At 37.7% G+C, this 20,210-nt stretch overlaps 1 protein-coding gene across 1 annotated transcript in view; it reads right to left on the bottom strand.

Annotated features, from left to right (window-relative positions):
* Window positions 1–2,660: 2,660 nt before the first annotated feature.
* Window positions 2,661–20,210, bottom strand: part of TMEM178B (transmembrane protein 178B) — a 423,727-nt gene continuing 406,177 nt past the window's right edge. The window contains exon 4 of the mRNA XM_003771666.2: window positions 2,661–7,928. Within this exon, the coding sequence (XP_003771714.1) occupies window positions 7,678–7,928 (251 nt within the window). The 3' untranslated portion in view covers window positions 2,661–7,677. The remainder of the gene's footprint in view (window positions 7,929–20,210) is intronic.

Here is a 20,210-nt window from a genome sequence, read left to right as displayed (position 1 = left end):
GTCTATGACTGGAAAATATTTTTAAAAAATCTATGAAGCTAGGGGTGACATCTGCAAAAAACAACCTGCAGAAACTGATTCATTATCTATCTTGTAAGGCAGTTAACATGAAGCTATCATCAAGATGTCTTATGTGATGATGTGAAAAATAGTTTTGTAGATTCTGAGGTACCTGGGGAGATATAAAGAAGTGGCAAAAACACTGGGCTAGGTCGGGAAGAGAAACATGGATTGTGGGGCAGGTTCTTCAGCTAGAAACCTGAGTCACTTTCAAGTTACTTGAAATTTCTGGGATTCAGTTTCCTCTTTTCTAAAAATTAGGGAGATGGACTAGATGATTGCTAAGGCAGCTTCAAGATCTGGTGTTTTATAATTTTACTAGTCTACTCATATGGTATGACCTTTTAAAAATATGTATAGTTCTCTTTGAGGTAATTTTAGAGTTTTTGCCTTTTGACTATGTTCTAGATGAGGGTATACTGTTATGTGGAGAATAAAATATGACCAGACCCATCTAGACACAATTGTGAAGCAAGCTTGATACCTGTACTCTCTCTGTACCTTAAGGATCATATCTAATACAGGTGTACTGCACTGTATTTCTTGTCAAAATCTGCACTCATTATAAATGACTGATAACAGTGTAATGGACTGCCTTTCTCAGGTGGTCCTAACCAGTGAGACTTAGGACACCCATAAATAGGAAAAATTATCCAAGTTTTGGAACCTTTCTCAAGTTCTTCAAAGCCCATTTCTGAGGTGAACTGCTCCATCTTTTAATGAGGTGCGTCTTGTTGCTAAATCTCCTTAGAATTCACACTTTTTTTTTCTGCTGCTGCTTCTGCTACTGTTTGCTGCTATGTGCCCTTATAGCAAGCAGAAATTTTTTTCGGATGAGCACATCTCTGGGTTGTTCATCCCAGACAAAGCTGAACAAAAATAGCCAGTCTTCTCTAACCATCTGTGTACTTTGTCTAGAGTTAGGTGTTCTAAGTGACTCCTTTGGGGATAAATGTGAAATATCCATGACATGCCACAAAAAAACCCCATCCTGAAACACAAGCACTCTCCTTTCTTCTTGTTCTTGGCTTTTTCTAAACTTTTCATTGCTTCTCTCTGTTCCTTGCTTTCCTTCCTAGATACCTAACCCATCTTCCCTTATACATGGCTTTCAGAAGGCCATCAGACGCTTTCTAGAGAACTAATTCCCTGTAGATTCTTTAAAGTGAAAGGCGTTTTCCAAGAACTGTTGGGGGAAGATGGGGAGGGGAAAATATCATCATCAGGAATAGAAAGAAGCTATTTTCTTGCTTTCTGCTCTCAATATGTATTCAGTAGAGACAATACACAATCACATTTTAAAGCAAACACATAAGTATCCAGAATGAGTACTTTCCTCTTCAAAACATATTTGGGAGCTCATACACTTATTCTAGTGGAAAGGAAATATGAAGGAAGTTAAGAGTTCTAGGATTAGACTCATATAGATCTGGATTCAAAAGAATTTGAATTTCTGGTGTATTTGTTTAAAATTATTCATCTAATTTATAATTAAATTTCCCATATTACTTGGATGAGAATCATTCTATTAGGGGGGAGCATGAGTCTGGATCAACTATTTCAATCTATATCATACCCTTCTCAATCTCATCACTAGCCTTTGATTGTCCAGTCCATGGACCAATGGGAATTTCTATAGAAATGCAATTTTATTTTGGTTTCCATTCACTCTGCCATTTAAAAGCTGAGGCAATTCACTTAATCATTCTGTGGCCCCTCAGGCACAGTGAGAATTTTAGTATTGACACTGATTTCAACAATGCTCTCATCAATCCCAAACAACTCTAGGAGTCCTTTGGAATGACTTACAAATACACATAAAATTAGTTCCCTTAAAACTTTATATCTGTGCTTTATTTCTGTTCAGTCCTGTCTTATCCAGCTTGATCACCTAACTCATTCATCTGAGGTGAATTTTTGCAGTTTCTTTTTTAAAAAATCATTTTAATTTTTTAATTTTAATTTTTAATTTTAAAAAATATTCTCAAAGGATGAATGGAAATTTGCCACAGTTGGGGCAATAATCAAAAGAATATGTCGGTATATGAAAATTATGGAATATTACTGTTCTGTAAGAAATGACCAACAGGATGATTTCAGAAAGGCCTGGAGAGACTTGCACGAACTGATGCTAAGTGAAATGAGCAGGACCAGGAGATCATTATATACTTCAACAACAATACTAGATGATGACCAGTCCTGATGGATCAGGCCATCCTCAGCAACGAGATCAACCAAATCATTTCTAATGGAGCAGTAATGAACTGAACTAGCTATACCCAGAAAAAGAACTCTGGGAGATGACTAAAAACCATTACATTGAATTCCCAGTCCCTATATTTATGCACACCTGCATCTTTGATTTCCTTCACAAGCTAATTGTACAATAATTCAGAGTCTGATTCTTTTTGTACAGCAAAATAATGTTTTGGTCATGTATACTTATTGTGTATCTAAGTTATATTTTAATATATTTAACATCTACTGGTCATCCTGCCATTTAGGGGAGGGGGTGGGGGGGGGTAAGAGGTGAAAAATTGGAACAAGAGGTTTGGCAATTGTTAATGCTGTAAAGTTACCCATGTATATATCCTGTAAATTAAAGGCTATTAAATAAATAAAAAAAAAAAAAAAAAAAAAAGAATATGTCATAGACTACTAAAAACCATTCCAAAGAAGGCATTCTAGAATGCTATAAACAATGGCACTATCACTGAGGCTAGTTCACATAGCCTTCTAGGGTTATCATTTTGAATAGGATAGCAATCATTTAAATTTTTAAATTTCTGGCCAATTAATTAAAAAATTATTTGTCATGTTTTATAGTCACATCTCCCATATTAGCTAGATAAGAAAGAGTCATTCCATTTGGGGAGAGCATGGAAGGTATGGATCAATTATTCCATACTGTACCACAATCTCTTCTCAGTTTCATTACCATCCTTTTATGGGAAAACCTTCTATAGAACCATAGAAATACTTGTCCCATGAACGACTGGGCATTTTTACAGCAATATAACTTTATCCTAATTTCCGAAACAAACCAAGAAGTATATCAGAATTGCACAATAAGATGACCTCTTTTCTCTGAAAAGACCTGAAAATCTAATTACTGGACAATTCATTTGTAAGAAGAAAATGTAAATCTAACTATTCCTGACAGTAGCCTTTGATTCTATCATTCAGAATTCAATTTAAGGGTATCACATGAACCCAAAGTTTAAACACCATATTAGGACTGCTATGTACTGGGTTTTAAGTTTCAGGTCTCTGTACCAGAATTTATGTCTTTCCTAAAATATGGGCATTAGCTTATATATGAGAACAGTCTCTTCCCCAAATAGGTGACTTGCAAAGTCAAGTCAGTTTTTGGACAGCATCTCCTCCTACAATCTAGGGATGAGTATGCTCAAATGACAGAGTGCAATTCATTGCAGATAAAAGACCTGATAAAGATTAGTCTTAATGTTCAATAATCCCCCATCAGGACCATCTGTAGGACTTCAGTAATTAATGGGGACCCCACAAATAGTTTTGGGAACATACAAAATGTGATTAACTGGGGTGTTAGTCATATGGAGTTTCCATCTGGGGATGGGTACCCCAAACAGGGGTAATGCCCATGAAGACCCCTGTGGTAATTATCTTGTCTTAGGATCTTTCTATGTTGATGTTCAATGAACTAAAATAGTAACACTTGTCAGGTGAATTGGGGAGTTGATAGTGTTGGCCAGGAGAGAGGCAGATTTTATTTCTGGAACATTTCTCTTCAAAAAGTCAGAAAGACTGGTGTTGGGCGAGGGCAAAAAATGGAATTGCCTCATTGTTTCTAAGGGGATAAACTGGCTTCTTTGGCCTTCCTAAGGAAGAATCAATAAGTGATTAATGACTGATCCTACTGGGAAATACCATGCAAAGCTAGAATTAGGGATAGATTGAGGGAAGCAAACTGAGGAGAGAAACTTTTCCTACCAAAATGAGAAAGGAGGAAAGGTAAGGAAGAAATGAGGTCAAAATAGTCAAAATAGCTGCTTTCATCCCCTTAGATGGGAATGTGGTCAGAAAAATCAGAGTGAAAGTGGCCCTTCTACACCAGTATCTCCTAGTATACAAACACAGATGTACTTCACATTCACTCAAAGCCACACAACTGCAAAAGATATGGAGGTTTTACTTTAGTTGGAGGACTTTGGTAGGAACTGACCCTGAATCTCTTTAGGAAGGCAAGGTCTTAGTTTGGGAATCTGAAAGATGTCTAAATAATATACCCTAATCTGACTGGTTTTGAGGTTGTCCCTACAAATCCCAGAAGTATGAGGGACTAGCTTAATTGTGGACATTTCCCTATGAAGAACTGCAGTGTTTGGTTGAGCTGGTTGGAGCCTGGTCGTTTAATTCTCCATTTGCTCTGTTCCATGACAAAAGACTTCTCTTCTAATCCTGGCCAGCTGAAGGCGTACTGACAAGAGCAGATTCAGGTAAGAAAGACACGGGATGAATCAGGGCAAATCCATCCCCATATTTGAAACAACAAGCCAACACATGTATCTTGCTGACTGGAGGTCAGAGGTAGCCTTGTCTAGAATACAACAGCACAGGTGGAGAGAATCAGCCAGAAGAGTCTGGTTCCCTGATCCCCAGGAGCCCATAATACATTTGAGAAGCATTCAAGTCTTGAAAAGTCTAAAATTTAGGGCTAAGGAAAGTTTTTAAAAAATCATTCCAGTTTTTCACCAGCCTCCAGAAAGCTTTTTTAAATAAGGTAGGAAATCTGTTAATAATGGAATAATAATTCCTAGAATAAATAGGAAGAAAAAAAAAACAATGGTGCTTCTAGAGGCCAGAACCCAAAGATTTGGTAACTTAAAAAAACTCAACGAATTACCTGTGCCAAGCTGCCACCATCTGTAAAATTTCCACTTACTCAAGTAGCTGGAGTTTGGCTTCAGAAATTCTTTAGGCACAGGCAAACCTCCTTCCCCAAAGGAAGGCTTCCAAGCATACTCGTGGATATGGCCATTTGCCCACCTACTCAGACCAACATTTCTTCCCCAAGAGGGGAATGAAGGCAAAATGGCTCTCAATCTGAGATACTTCTCTTCACTCCTCCTCATGCCCACAGAGGCATTTATGCCTTTCCCCTTAGGAGGAAATCATTTCAAAATTAAAAAAAAAAAAGATAAGAGCATTTCCCTAGAGTTCTAAAAACTGCAGGTTTTCCTGATAGTTGTTTCTCTTTCCTGTAGAATAAATCCACCATTTAAAAAATAATTCTTATTCCGGTTATAGGCTAATAACAGTCATGGTTATACACAGACACCTCTCCCCATCCCCCCCCCATATTCATATAACTACAAAAACCCCCTTTATACATGCTGACATCTATCCCCAGTCACTTAACCTCTCAGGGCCTCAGTTTCCCCATCTGTAAAATGAAGAGGTTGGAGTAGATGATTTCTGGGGTCTCTTCCAGCTGTACCTCTGATCATAATTTTGAGAAGCCCTGACATAGAAACACTCACACCTGCACCTGGATACATACATACACACTCCATATACATAGATGCACACATTCAGGTATACACTCCCACAGAACATTGCACTCCAGGATACCACGCAGTTAACCTCATACACACAAAAGCTCCCAAAAAAATTAGCATGTTTTGAGAGAGGAGTGAGTATATATGACTAGGGGAGAGGGTGAGGGTGGATTGGGTCAGAAAGCCCACAGCAGAGTAGGTAGGTGAATAAGGGATGATAAATGGATAGAGGAGAGACTTAGTGGCTGGCAAGTGATCCACAGGATTTAGCAAAACATTACATTTACATAGATTTGCTATTTACCTCATCCTTGCTATGTAGCAACCCCATCTCAGGGGTCATCCTCTTGTCCAAAAGCACAGCACAGCGTAGTACTCTACTACACGTGGCAGGCTCTGGTTTGTGCTCCTTTCTTACTCTCTTTGGCAGACTGCTAATTTTATAGCTTCGTGCCTGCCTGATTCACTTCCTGGCTCCTCCAGCTATCTCAGTGTCAATTTGTTCAAATCAATTCCAAGATACTGTGCTGGATTTATCCTTCTTCCACTTGGGGGTCAGCAGCCAAGACAACTACTCTGGGACTCACAACCTTGAAGATTGGAAAGAAAAGGAAGGAGAGGAAAGGATGGAAAGAGCAACAAGTTTCAGTTTGATTTACAGCAATATCATACAAAATTAAGCCCATGGAAAGCAGATTTTCTTTCTCTGCATCTTTTCAGAGAGTGAACTGATATAGGAGGAGATACCCAATGAACCAGGAGGTACCACTGATGGGGAGTAGAAAGGTCTTGTTTAGCATATATATCAACCAAAAGCACCATTCTTTCTCCCTCCCAAATTTTGTTCCCTTTTCTCCTTCTGTAATGGCTTTTTGCCCAGCTGTGTCTTGAACTTCCACAATTAAGAGGACTACTCCCACATAGTCTTTAGATTAATATGCAAAACCATATCTAATGGTTCTCTTAATTCTGCCATCTAGAATTTTGAGCTGTTTTAAAAATAATAAACTGAAATCAATTGATAACACCTTAGTAATACACACATGCTCTCTCATGCTCTCTCTCTCTCTCTCTCACACACACACACACACACACATACACATACACTCAGACACACTGCAATAATCCACAGTTGCAGAATTGGCACCCATACAAACTCATCTCTCTCTAGGCCTTTGTGCCTGGGCCAAGATATCAGCACAATTTATAGACAACAGTCATACTGCAATATTTCAGTTTGAAAAGAAAAAAAAACCATCGGAAAAGTTATACACACACATGTATCACAGCATTTCTCAAAGGCCCCTGTCTGCCCAGAAGATGGGGGTGGGAGCAGGGCAGCCTCTGTTTAACCTGGATGTAAGGCAGCTGGAAGATAAGACTGGGTTGTCCGAGCATCCACAGAAGTGTCCTGGTATTGATGCAAGTATCATCTCTCAGGGTTCTTGGTCTCTTCCCCCTTCCCCTCCCCTCTTTTGTTCATCCAAAAGTTTGGCAAACAAAGAGAAAACTTCCATCTCAGTTTGTTTTCTCTTCCAATTCTTGTGTGCAGCTGGTGGGGGCGGGTGGGGAATAAGATCAGGAGCGTTGGGAGAAGAGATGGTTTTGAGAATGGCCTCCAAGAGTTGGTTACATTCTACAGGTGAACTAAGGGTTTTGTTTCTTTGCATTACTATTGGTGGGTGGTGAGTTCTTTTTGGTGGTCCAGTTGATGGCATGGATTCCCTACTTCCTGTGCTGCTTCCAACATTTGCCACTGTCCCTTCCCAGCTCACCAGCCCAGCCTCATTAGGAGCAGCAATCATGACTCAACTGCAAGTGAGCATCTTCACTCAACCTTCAAAAAATTATGAAGCCATAAGTTAAGAATTGATGGAAGAGCCATATGACAACAGAGTTTTCCCCATCTTAGCGAGAAAGGATGAAGCAACACAAAGTTCTGTGAAGGTATGGGTGCCTGAGCCAACTCAATGCTCTCCTGGCACTGGCACCATTCTGCTTTAGTTTCTGTTTTATATATGTATATTATATATATATATATATATTTATATATATATATGGGGGTTGTTGTTTTTTTTTAGCACACTGTCCCGTTTTCGGGTCTGGTTTTGGGGCAGTTGGTCCTGGGGACAGGTTGGACAGAAGGGGCCAAGGTGCAGAAGAAGCCCGAGATAAGCGTGAGTCCCAGGCCCCCCCACGCACAGAACATGGACCATCCATAGCCATGGCTAATGTCATCAGGTAGTCCGTACAGGTAGCGTGGGTAGCGTGATAGCTCGAAGTTGATCCCGGCCACACAGGTGCACAGTGAAATGATGCAGAAGGTTCCTGGAGGAAAAAGGGGTGGGATCAGGGACAAGGAAAGAAGAAGGGAAGGAGTAGGAGAGAGAAAGGGAGGGAGAAAGAAAGAAAAGTGAATGTTACTAAGGGTTTTTTTGTGTATTTATTGTTGCTTTTTGTTTTTATTTTCTGTAATAGTCTCAGGTAGGAAAAGATACCATGAAATGTGTGTCAACAAGAGCAGGGATTGGGATTTTTCCAGAGGATGAGGACAGGGAGGAGATTGTGGAACACCACTCCCCACTCCTTTCCACTCTCCCCTGAGGCAGAGACAGACTCAGAAACTATAACTTGGAAAAAAACACACAAAAATAACAGTTCATCAGCGTGTGAGGTAAGATGGAGTGAGACAAAGCAATAATAGCCTTTTTCCTCTTTTGGAAGGTTAGGAGTTTCCTTATTTCACTGCTTTTAGAGGAGATGAAACAACTCAGTAAATCCCTCTGCTTTGTGTTCCCCATTTGGGAAACCATTCCTATAACTTCTTCTTTTTCCTGTTGCTGTACACATCACGTCCTACATAATACTGTGCTTATCTCAAAACCAATCTCCAGAAAACTGTCTCTAATTCAAGAGTTCTTCTCTAAATGGTGATAAGGAATCAACTTATATCATTATAAATTTTTTTGTGAGGTTCTTTTAATTTATTAACATATAGGGATATTTTACAGAGGCTGAGTCCAGATGCCAGAATTGGGCCATTAGAATCAGAAACATTTCTTGCAGTTTTTACAAGTTAACATTAATTACTTCAAACAGGGACAATGACTGGGAAAATATTTCATGTGACTTAAGTGATTACGAGCATATACTCACCTACTTGCTCACATTCCTTCCATCTCTCTTATATGATAAACTGCTATAATCTTTGATTACATGGTGGGTATGATTTTGTCAACTAATAATAGATTTGTTTATCTTCCATGGGGCATTCATATCTTGCTGTGAAAAACTCAATATACTGACATCTCTGATTTAGGGAACAATGGAAGCCCTTGACACCAGGGGTGGATGGCCAGAAGAAGGATGAGAATTAGGATAATGTATGTATGTATTTTAAGGGAATAATGAGGGAAAGAGATATATTATGTTTTCATATATGATGGAACTTAACATTTCTCTACAATTCAATTTTTCTGGATTCAGTACAATTTGTTTCATATATATCAAGTATGCGAGCTTCTTCAAAACCACAATCTGTATTAATTACAAACATAAATACAGAGAATAGAATCCTGAAAGACAACTAAGAAAGGGAAAGATCTTAGTTCTAAATGTATAACCCAAAGAAAGTGAAATTGTAGAGAGACTTGACAGAAAATGGTTTATGTTTTTTCAGAGCAAATGTATTTTCATATTTTTTAAATTAAAAAAGTTACCTGTTATAATAGTACAAGCTGGATCTTGTGTTATTCATGAGTTATTTCATTAGCATTTGTTTTGTCTCCCCAACGAAACTAAGTTTTTGAATTTGGGGAACACTCCTTATATACCTCTATATCCTGCCGAGAACTCAGCATAGTGTTGCGCACAGCCAGCACACTAACCACAAAATACAGATTTGATCCATTCTTTGTTTTATTCCCTGGGTGTCTATCAAATACCTCAAAAGTCAGCATAAGCAACATCTCAGGTAAAGTTGCCCGTTAGAGAATCATGGAAGGACATGGTACAGTGATTTCCCTACCAAAATACACACACCATATACATCTGAGTTCCTGAAAGTTTAAATGCCTATACTCAGGCAAAATAAGATTGTAGGCCTTAATGACTGTCAAGTTTCTTTTTGGAAGATGCAGGTTATCTATCTTAACTTTTAACCTATTCTCTTTTTTTTCCTTCCTTAATCCTATTCTCTTTCCTCCCCTTCTTTCTCAGTTGAAAGTTTATGACATTCAAAGAATCATGCTAAATTTTCTACATGACATTAATAAAAAATATGACATGACCCCCGAATTCTTGAGGCTAATAAGTAAATTAGATGATGTATGCATAATACTTTGAGAACCTTAAATCACTATGTAATTATCACCTTTTTTTATTACTGTTATCATTACTCTAATTCTAATAAATCTTGACTTACCCAAATGCAAGTGTCTCCTTTTATTTGTTTTCTTGCATTTATTTTGAATATGCTTATAAAGTGCATGCTGTCTTCTCAAGAAAATATAAGTTCCCTTAGAGTATGATTTATTTCATTTCTGTCTTGAAATTCCGGGGTCTGTTTCAGTACCTAAAAAAGGCTTGTTGATTGATTGAAGTGAGCAGTGTACTTCAAAGAGGCTTTGATTTGAAAGAAAAGGACCATGGTTGAATCATGGCTTACTTACTTATTGTGTGACCTTGGAAAACCTATGACCTCTCTCATCCTCAGTTTTTTCATATGTAAAATGAAGAGATTCAAGACATGATTTCTAAAGCCATTTGAGATGTTTAACATAAAACATGATGTAAAACTAGCTATTAATTTATCTGCCTTTTCTATTTTCATGTTTTCACCAAAAACTGAATACATCCAAAAGAGAACTTAGTTTTTCTCCCTTATTAATTCTACTCCCAGTATGAATTTCTCAACTACTATCAAAGAGTAGCACCAACCTCCCGGTCACCCAAATTGAAAACTTTGGTTTTGTTCTTCCTTACCCTCACTTCCTGACATCCAGTTGTTGGATCTTGTCCTTGAGACCTCCACAAGTACTATTCCAATGGCCATCTCACTGGTTTTTCTCCATGTCAACCTATCCTCTAAACAGCTGTCAAAAGTGATTTGTCTGTGGCACCTGTTCCCCCGCTCAGCAAATTTCAGTGGTTTCTTGTTATCTGTAGGATAAACTCCTTGGGCTTTGAAAACTCCCACAATCTGCTTCCTTCCTGCCTTTTGAGTCTTCTTATACATTATGTCCTTTCACAAACTCTGTGGTCCAGCTATATTGGCCAACTTGCTGATCCTCACACAGGACATTTCGTCCCTTGTCTCTGTGCCTTTATATTGAGTGATCTCCATGCCTGGAATGCTCTCTTTCCTCATCTCCACCTCTTGGAATTCTCGCCTTCCTTTAAGACCCAACCCAAATGCCATCTTCTGCAAGAAACCTTTCCTGGTTTCTCCCCTGCTCCAACTGCTAGTGCTATTCTCTCTAAGGTTACCTTCCATCTCCTTGAATCTATCTTTGTGGACCTAGTTACATACATGTTGCCACCCCATGAAAGCATAAGATCCCCGAGGCAGGTACCGTCTTTACCTTTTCTTGGTATCCTCCCCTATTTAGCACAGTGTTTGATACATTGCTGACTCTTAATAATGCTTGCTGTTTGATTTCTTCTCAATATGTTTATAACCCAAGGCAATATTTCACCATTGTAGACATCATCTTTACTTACAAAACCAAGGAACAGCACTCAGTTAGGAATGATATCTTGCTTTAAAAAACAAAGTCCTGAAAATTATGGCACTGGTGGGTAAAAAGGATAGAGAGATTAATTTCTAATTTTGCTGGCGTCATCCCAAGTGAGATGTTTATAATATTCATTCACAGAAAAGTTAAACAATTTGTGTGAGCCTATTTGGTCAACCAAAGGGAGCTAATGAAAGATGCTTCCTTTTATGTCTTCTAGGAAAAGAGGGGCCTAAGATGAAATAAAGTGAAAAAAAGAGAAAATGATAGGGAAAGAAATGTGCAATGGGTTAGGACAGAAAATGGGGAGGGAAAAATAGATAAGAGATGCTGGGTGATGCTTTTGCAAATCACATGTTCTTATTTCCCTCTTGCTCAAGAATGTTTGGATCCATATGTGGATATAGTTATATAGTAGATAAAGACTAAATAATATTTGTTTTGTATCCAAACCATCTTTCTTATAATGAATGTTATGTAAAGGTAAATCTAAATTCAGATAGATGACAGAAACTAAAGTCTAAGGCCTGCTGGGAATAAGGTGTTTTGTTTTCAGAAACTTCAAATATTCTAACAACATTGAACAAAGGATTACATAAAAGGAAAACAAAGATAATGTGTATTAAACCATTTCCCTATCTTCGGGATGAGTTCTAACTATAGTGAATATGTATGCTATGGAAACATGGATTTGAAAAATGCCTCAGATTCTTTCTAGATTTATTTTCATTAGCAAGTCGCTGAACTTTGGGAATAACACTATAAAAGTTTGGATAGGGCTTACTAAACTTTGTGGATTTGAATGCCATCAGAAAAAAACAAAAACAAAAAACAAGAAGTGGTCAAATCAGCAATACTCGGGTTCTAGAGATGTGTGTCTAAAGCCATGACACTAATCAAGTTCACAGGGGTCCTTGTGGTGATTCATTTTTGGGTTTCCCATTTTAGAAAGGAGAATCAAATAGCTAATACCCCCTTGGGAAACTTTTAGATCTGATTCATGGGCCAATTTAGCCTGGGAAGATCAATAATGGAGTTAGAAGCAGTCACCATAGACTGATAATAATATGAACTATTGGTATTTATGGGAACAATATGAGTGAACAAAAGATTGAATGGATGAATGTTAACATTTTTAAGTGCTTACTGTATACTAGGAATTGTTCTAAGCACTAGCTATATGAACACAAGAAATGAGACATCCCTCAAAGTCCTCTTCCTAGCTATGTCCTCTTAGCCTCTCTACGAGATTCCCTAATTTATTAACTTCACCTGTGAGGGGTAGGGTAGAGACAATAAAAAACAAAATAATTATTAAATATTTCTTTGATTTTCATACATACTAATGATTTCCCCCCCAAATCCATTTTGTTCTCTGATGAATGCACTTCAGAAGAGATTCTCAAGCTCATATCTTTTCCTCTTGCTGACCTTTTACTTTTGGTTCTCTCTGTCCCCACTCATATTCCCTTCTCTACCACTTCTCTATCATCAATTAGATTCATTTGACGTTATGTGGAAGGTAATCATTATAATAGCAGTTATATTTTAACAGCTTTAAGATTTGCAAAGCATGTTACATAAGTTATCTCATTTTTTTCTCACCAACCCTAAAAGGTAGGTGCTATTATTACACCCATTTTATAGGTCAGGAAAATGAGGCTGAGAAGTCCAAAGTCAAACAGCCAATGAGTGTCTGAGGCAGGAAACAAACATAGATGTTCCTGATTCCAAGACTAACACCCCATCCATTGTATTACTCAACTGACTGAAAGGTATGAGCTACTGTGTACTAGGTGCCTATATAAAATGAGGAGGGAGAGTGACTGTGGTTTCCTGCTTTCCTGCATCCTCCAATGTCCTCAGGGCAACTGAGGTCAGGAAGAAAGAAAGAAAAGGATGATTGGACCCTCTTTCCAGCTCCCAAGAAAGTAACTTCTCAGTCTCTTCTGTCTCATAACCAGTCTTACACTTTAAGATTTAGAATGTGTTGTCTACATACATTATCTCATTTGATCTTCCCAGCAAACCTGTGAGATAGATGCTTTGATATTTTAATGAACCTTTGAGTTTATTAATTCTATTCAGTGGAGTAGCTTTTACCCTATTTGGATCTTGGCCATCTGGTGGACCTGGGGCCCACCCAAAATGCTGGGGACCTTCCTCTAGATTTTGGGTCACTGTATGAATATCAATGGAGATGGAGCATATATGGGGGTCATCAGATCTCCTTCATTTCTGTCACTCATTCAAAAAAAATACCATCTTTTTTTTTTTCTCTCCAAATCATACATCTCTTTGATGGTCTTTTATTTGACTTCTATATAATTACTGGTTGGCCTACTGAAACTCCTTCATGTCTGTCGTGTGCCTTTCCATTGTCTTTTGGGGGACCCACAACTTCATGTCTTTAGAGACTGTGGTATTCCATGACTTGCAACCATTCCAGTATCTCTGAACGATACTCAAGCTAAAAATGAGTCTTTGTTTCAGGAAGAAGCTTGAGATCACAAAATGTACTGCACAACCTCCTAAAGAAAATCCATTCCTCTCTTGACCTTCTATCCAGTTCTGTACCTAGATCATTGTCCATTTGTACAAGATATACATAATGATGAACTACATGTCTACTCATATGTATGCTGTAAGTTAGATATTTGGCTTTTTCTGGATAGAGGCTGAATTCTTTTGAGTGATTGTAATAGATAGGTGGGCAAATGCTACAGATTTACAGATGAGAAAATTGAGACTGAGAATTTTAAGTAACTTGGTCTGTTAATCCAAATCTTAATGATTCCAAATCTATTTTTTTAATTATACCCAGTGGTAACCTGATAAATGTTGAACAATTGGAGTTCTGAAAATGCATGACACATTTTAAAGTTTAACCTGAATCATTAACATTTTCTCCACCATTTTCTTAATTCTAGACTATAAACCAAACTCTGACTTGTAGCATTTAAGGCATAAATGGTCACATTGAAAATTTAACAATCAGTTCTCAAGTCAGTACAAGCATACCCCTGAATGCCATAATACCTTAATAATCATTACTCCCATTACCACTGTATGATTCTTAAGCTACCATAGAGTTAATAACACGATGCCCTTGCATTTGTTTTTCTCTTTGCACACAGCTTTGGGTTTCTCTGTAATTTGCTCTCATATTCATTAATTAAAATTTTCCTATTGTCTTTAATTTTTCCATTGAATCCTGTGGTTTTTATTTTTAATTAAAATATTTTTTTAAAAATGAAACATTCTCCACAAATTAACTCTCTCTAAAAGGCTATGACAATAGGAATGATACCCTCTAGTGTTAAACCTGTTCTTTGTGGGTTTTTCATTCAGTTTTCAGAGTGCACATCACAAAGGAAGCACAAAGGGTGGCAGAGAAGAAAGAACACAAGTTGGAACTCAAATAAACTTTAAGAGAGCTGGATTCAAGTCTCTGCCACATATTAGCTGGGAGAGAAATAATCTTCATCTTATTTGTATAACAAACTGAATTCTTGCCAAAATTCTATCCATCAACCACATATCCCAGCTCAGTGCTTGGGCATTTGGGGGACAATGAAGCTATTGGCTGTTTCTGTTCAGGCAGGTATAATGTAGCACTCAAGGGCATGGAGAAAAATCTGGTAGTATGAGGAGTGGAAAGGTTGCCATCTGTAATGGCGATGTCATTTCATTCTCACAAATGAGATCACAGATATATTGAATATTGACATAAGCACTTATGTTAGTAATCCATCACCCTGCTTTTGAGGGCTAACTCTTGCTGTTCACTTTTTGCAACATTATTAGGTGTGTTAAAATTACTCAGTGTTGAGGTTGAAATTCCCTGGGGAAAAGCAGATTTAGGTTTGGGAAGGTTCAGTATTCCTTAGACTGGCAATCATGAATTGTTCTCCTAGACTATTTTAGGAATATTCCTTGGTTTGGTATAGTGGCAATATTGGGTCCCTGGGTATGTTGAATATGGATCAATTATTGAGTCTTTAGGAGAGGAAAAAATGAGGTATCAAAGACTGGAGCAGAAAGTCTGGGAGTGAATGCAGGGGAAGAAGGGAATTTGAATGCATGCTTCAGCTCTGTATTTTCGTAGCTAAGAGACAGAGTCCTAGATTTCTGGGCTGATTCTCACAGAGAAATATCAGCATCTTGCAACTTGGGATGTTTAAATCTTGGCAGATGTGAGTATCTGATGTCTAGGTCTATAATACCATAGGTAAGGCGGTACACCTGTCCTCATAATTATTGTCATATTAGCATGCACAGACAGGGTGAGATGAAAAAATTTGTGTTTTCCATTCCAAATAAGTTCGTTGGCTCATTCTCTGCCAGGAAAGCAGCAGAAGAAATAATAGCTATGAATCCTGAATGGAAGCAGCCATAGTAGCCTTGAGCACCAAGTCCAAGTAGTCAATATCATCAGTAATAATAATTCATATTATTTTTGTATTTTATAGTTTATATCAGTCCAATGAGGTAGGTAGAGCAAGGTATTATTATTATTATTTTATATAATGAAATATAATTGTTTTAGGGTTCCAGAAACCATACCCATATAAGATGGCACACTTAATTGATAAATGCCTTTCCCAGTCTCTCTTCCTCTCTTCAAGCTTCACTATTCCCTAAGATATCACAATGTTGAAATTAGGCCGATTAATAACCCGACAATGGTCTCTAAGTGTTCAAGTGAAAGAAAGAATCAATAGATGTGGCAAACTTCATTGTTGTCTCATTTTTTAAAATTACCACAATATTCCCAACCTTCAGCAATCACTGCCCTGATCAGTCAGCAGTCATCAACACTGAGACAAGACTCTCCACAGCAAAAAGATTATCTCTTGCTAAAGATTCAGCTAATGATTAGCGGGTTTTTTTTATCAATAAAGTAATTTTTAAAGTATGTACATTTTTAATACATAATTCCATTGCACACTTAATAGACTTAATAGAGTGGAGTATATTGTATTCACTGGGAAACAAAAAAAATTCATATTACTTGTTTTATTGTAATATTTGCTTTATTGAAGTGTATCTGAAACTGAATCTACAACATTGTCAAGACATTTCTCTGTATTATGTATAATTTTAATAGATTGCATATATAAAATAGATATAATAGATAAGTAATACATACTACAATAGGTTCTATGTTATACTAGATTCTATATAAATATAAAAGATAATAAAAATTATTATCCTCATTTTAAAAGATAGCAGAAGTTAAATGACTATCAAATATTGATCTTGGTGCTCAAATTTAGATTTCTAGGCTATGACAAGTTCTATCATTTCACCAAGTTGCCTCTAGCACAAGAAGAAATCATTACTAAAGAAATCAAGGTCCTTAATAGGATTTTAAAGGCTATGCCAGGATAGGTGAATATGAGGTTTAGAACGAATCACATAAGCATGCTTTTCTTGTCCACAAAATGTGAATTTGTACAAAACTAGAAGGTCACAGTGAACCTTTGCACGTTTTCCCGTGTTTTTTAAGTTTGCTTGTGTGAAGCCGTCTACCCCCTTAGAATGGCAGGGTGATACTTGCCTTGTCTTATTTAGAACTGTAGGAGACAACCTCCTTCTTTTAAGAAAAGGAAACTGTGGTAGATTAACTTTGCCCAAGGTCACATAGGTATTAAGAAGCAGATTTGGGATTTATATGACATTGCCCTGACTTTTTTTTTCTGTATATTAATCCTTTGATTTTAATATTTCTTGTTATCTCGTGAAATCACTAACTTCTATTTGGACCATTCTAATTTTTAAGGATTCTTTATTTGGATAAGGTGTCCTACTTCTTGTCCTAAACTGTAAATTCTCTTTCCAAGTCTCTCTTCCAGAGTTCTCATTTCTTTTTCAATTCTTTGTTCTATTTTCCTTGTTTCATTTGTGATTTAATTTTTAATTCTTTTTCAAAGCTCTTGCTTCATTGCTCCTAAGAATTCTAAGTGATCATGTGGGCAAGTTATATTTTTCTTTGAAGCTTTGCTTGTTGGAGTTTGGGAATCATTCTCTTTTTCTAGGTTTGAGTCTTGGGCAGCTCTAGCATCATAATAGCTCTTTTTATTTCTTTATTCATTCTTCTCCTTACATTTTTTATCAGGGAGCTGATAAAGCCCTGAGATTTGAACCCTATATAACTATTGTTGCTGGTTTGGGTTGTTCTGGCCAACCTTGTCTGCCAGCTCTGAAACCATCAGTATGGAGGACTCTCAGCTTCTGTCCTTGGAAGGGCCTGCTGGCATCAGGTGGGGTCACAGGGAACAACATAACCTATTTAGGGCAGGTTTTTCAGAGGACAAACCATTGTTTCTTACTGTATAACAAGGTGGAATGGTGGTAGCCTTGGTAAAAAGAATCGTGCAGATTTTTGGCTGTTGCTTGTTCCATTGGGCTCATGGTATTGTAGATTCAAAGGTAGAGGAGACCTTTGAAATAATGTAATCTAAAACTGTCATTTTACATTTGAAGAAACTGAGGTCCCCAAAAGTAAACAATTAGGCCCAAGGTCACAAGCTGAAGATTCAGGCTTTTGACTCCAAATCCAATTCATAAACCCTTGTTCCATGCTGTGTTTGGGATGGGGGGGGGAGGGGAGAGAGGGAAAAAGAGAGAGTGAGAGAGACAGAGACAGAGAGACACAGAGAAACAGAGACAGAGAGACAGACAGAGAAAGAGAGACAAAGGCAGAGATAGAGAGAAGACAGAGAGAAACAGAGAGAGACAGAGAAAGACAGAGACGGAGACAGGAAGGAAGGAGAACTGAGCCCTGACTAAGAAATAGCTCGTTTTGAGTCCTTCCCCACCTTGAAAAAACTACTAATGAACAAACCAACAAATAGAAAACGAGTCCCCCCCAGCTCAGCAATGACCAATTCCATTCTGGGAATGCAGATTTGCATGAAACCCTCCAAGCGCTCAGATTAAATGCCTCAGCAGCACTTAGCTCTCGAGAGTACTTTATGGTTTTGTACAGACCTGCATGGAATATAAATTACTGTTTAATTATGCACCATTACATCATCCGCCAGGCACCAGGCAGGTCACAGGGTTTGCCTCCAGCTCACCCTGAGGAAACAGCCTGGCTCGGGAGAGGGAGGAAGTTAAGGAGAGGGCCCCTTGTGCAGGAGCCCTGGCAAACGGCACGCGTTGCTGGGCCTTGGCTGACACATTTATTGGGCACCAGGGGCCCGGGCTCCTGCTGCTGCCACAGGGAGCAGCTATACCAGGGGGGCCCGTTTCTGCAGCTGAGCCGCTCTCGGGGCCCTTTCTCGGATGGTTCTGCTGGTGCCGGTTAAATAACAGAGAAACCAGCACCACAGAATCCCAGATTTTTAAAGGTGCGCGGGACTCGGGTCTGAGATAGTAATCCTCTCCGTGTACATTGGCAAGTAGTTTCTTCACTCCCCACCTGAAGACCCAGGGATAGGGAACTCGTTGCTTTTGTTTGGACTTTTCTAATCATTAAGTTTTTCTTTATATGGAACCTAAGCCTTCAACCCACATGTTCCAACTCTGCCCTTTCAGTTTAAGAAAAAAAAAGTCTAATCTCGCCTCCATGTGCCAATTTTTCAAATACTCGAAGATAATTCTCATGTCCCTTCTAAGTCAGGGGTCTTAACTTGGGATCCATGGATGACCAAAAGATGGATTTTAAAAGGTCCATAACTCGGATAAGAAATAAATGTTTATTTTCATTAACTTCTAATTAAAATTGAGTATTTCACAAAAGAACTCTGGGAGATGACTAAGAACCATTACATCGAATTCCCAGTCCCTATATTTTTGTCTGCCTGCATTTTGGATTTCCTTCACAGGCTAATTGTATACTACTTCAGAGTCGGATTCTTTTTGTACAGCAAAATAACAGTTTGGTCATGTATAGTTATTTTGTATTTAATTTATCCTCTATTATATTTAACATGTATTGGTTATCCTGCCATCTAGGGGAGGGGGTGGGGGGAAAGAGGGGAAAGGTTTGGCAATTGTCAATGCTGAAAAATTACCCATGCATATAACTTTTAATTAAAAAGCTATTAAAATTTTAAAAAAAATAAAATTGAGTATTTTCTTCAGTTATTTAAGCATAGTCTGAGGATTCCATTAGCTTCATAAGACTGCTAAAGGAGTCCATGGCACAAAAAAGGATTAAGAATCTACTTTTAAGTTTTTTTTCCAGGTTGACATACATTTATAATAGTCATTTTGCATTTAATATAAATGCATGTATATATATAGCCATATGGGTATATGCATATAGGCTCCATATGCACTCATGCATACACACCTCTCAGTGCCTCTGCAGCTCTCTAGATCATTCAATACTTGTATAGATTATATGCATATAAACACATGTACACATGCATGTCGTCCATAACTACATTCATACCTATATGCATTGTAGATGCACACATATGTGTATTGTGTGTATACACACACATTCTCTCTCTCTCTCTCTCTCTCTCTCTCTCTCTCTCTCTCTCCCTTTTTCTTCCTTCCTTCCTTCATTTTTTTCTATTGGTTTCCTCACTGTTTTTCTGACTTCAATGATGTACATAATCATAACCAACATTCAGGATGTTCCAAAAGTCTTATTGCAGCTTTAAGCTATTAAAGGTTAAAATTTGTATAAAACACATATTTTAAAATACCATTTATTATATATAAACTGTATATACATAATATATGTGTGGTAATTTATATCTATATATATAAATACATATATCGAGAGAGAGAGAGAAGGATATATCTGTAAATAAATCAATATATATACACTGCATAGGAAATGATTATTATGAATAGAAACCAGCAACAAAATTTTGAATAGTGTTGATCATCCCAGGGGTTTCACTATTTA

The sequence above is a fragment of the Sarcophilus harrisii genome, chromosome 5, assembly GCF_902635505.1.
Source record: "Sarcophilus harrisii chromosome 5, mSarHar1.11, whole genome shotgun sequence".
NCBI classification, from domain to species: Eukaryota; Metazoa; Chordata; class Mammalia; order Dasyuromorphia; family Dasyuridae; genus Sarcophilus; species Sarcophilus harrisii.
Note: the sequence above shows the minus strand (reverse complement) of the source record. Positions and strands in the feature narration are given on the sequence as shown.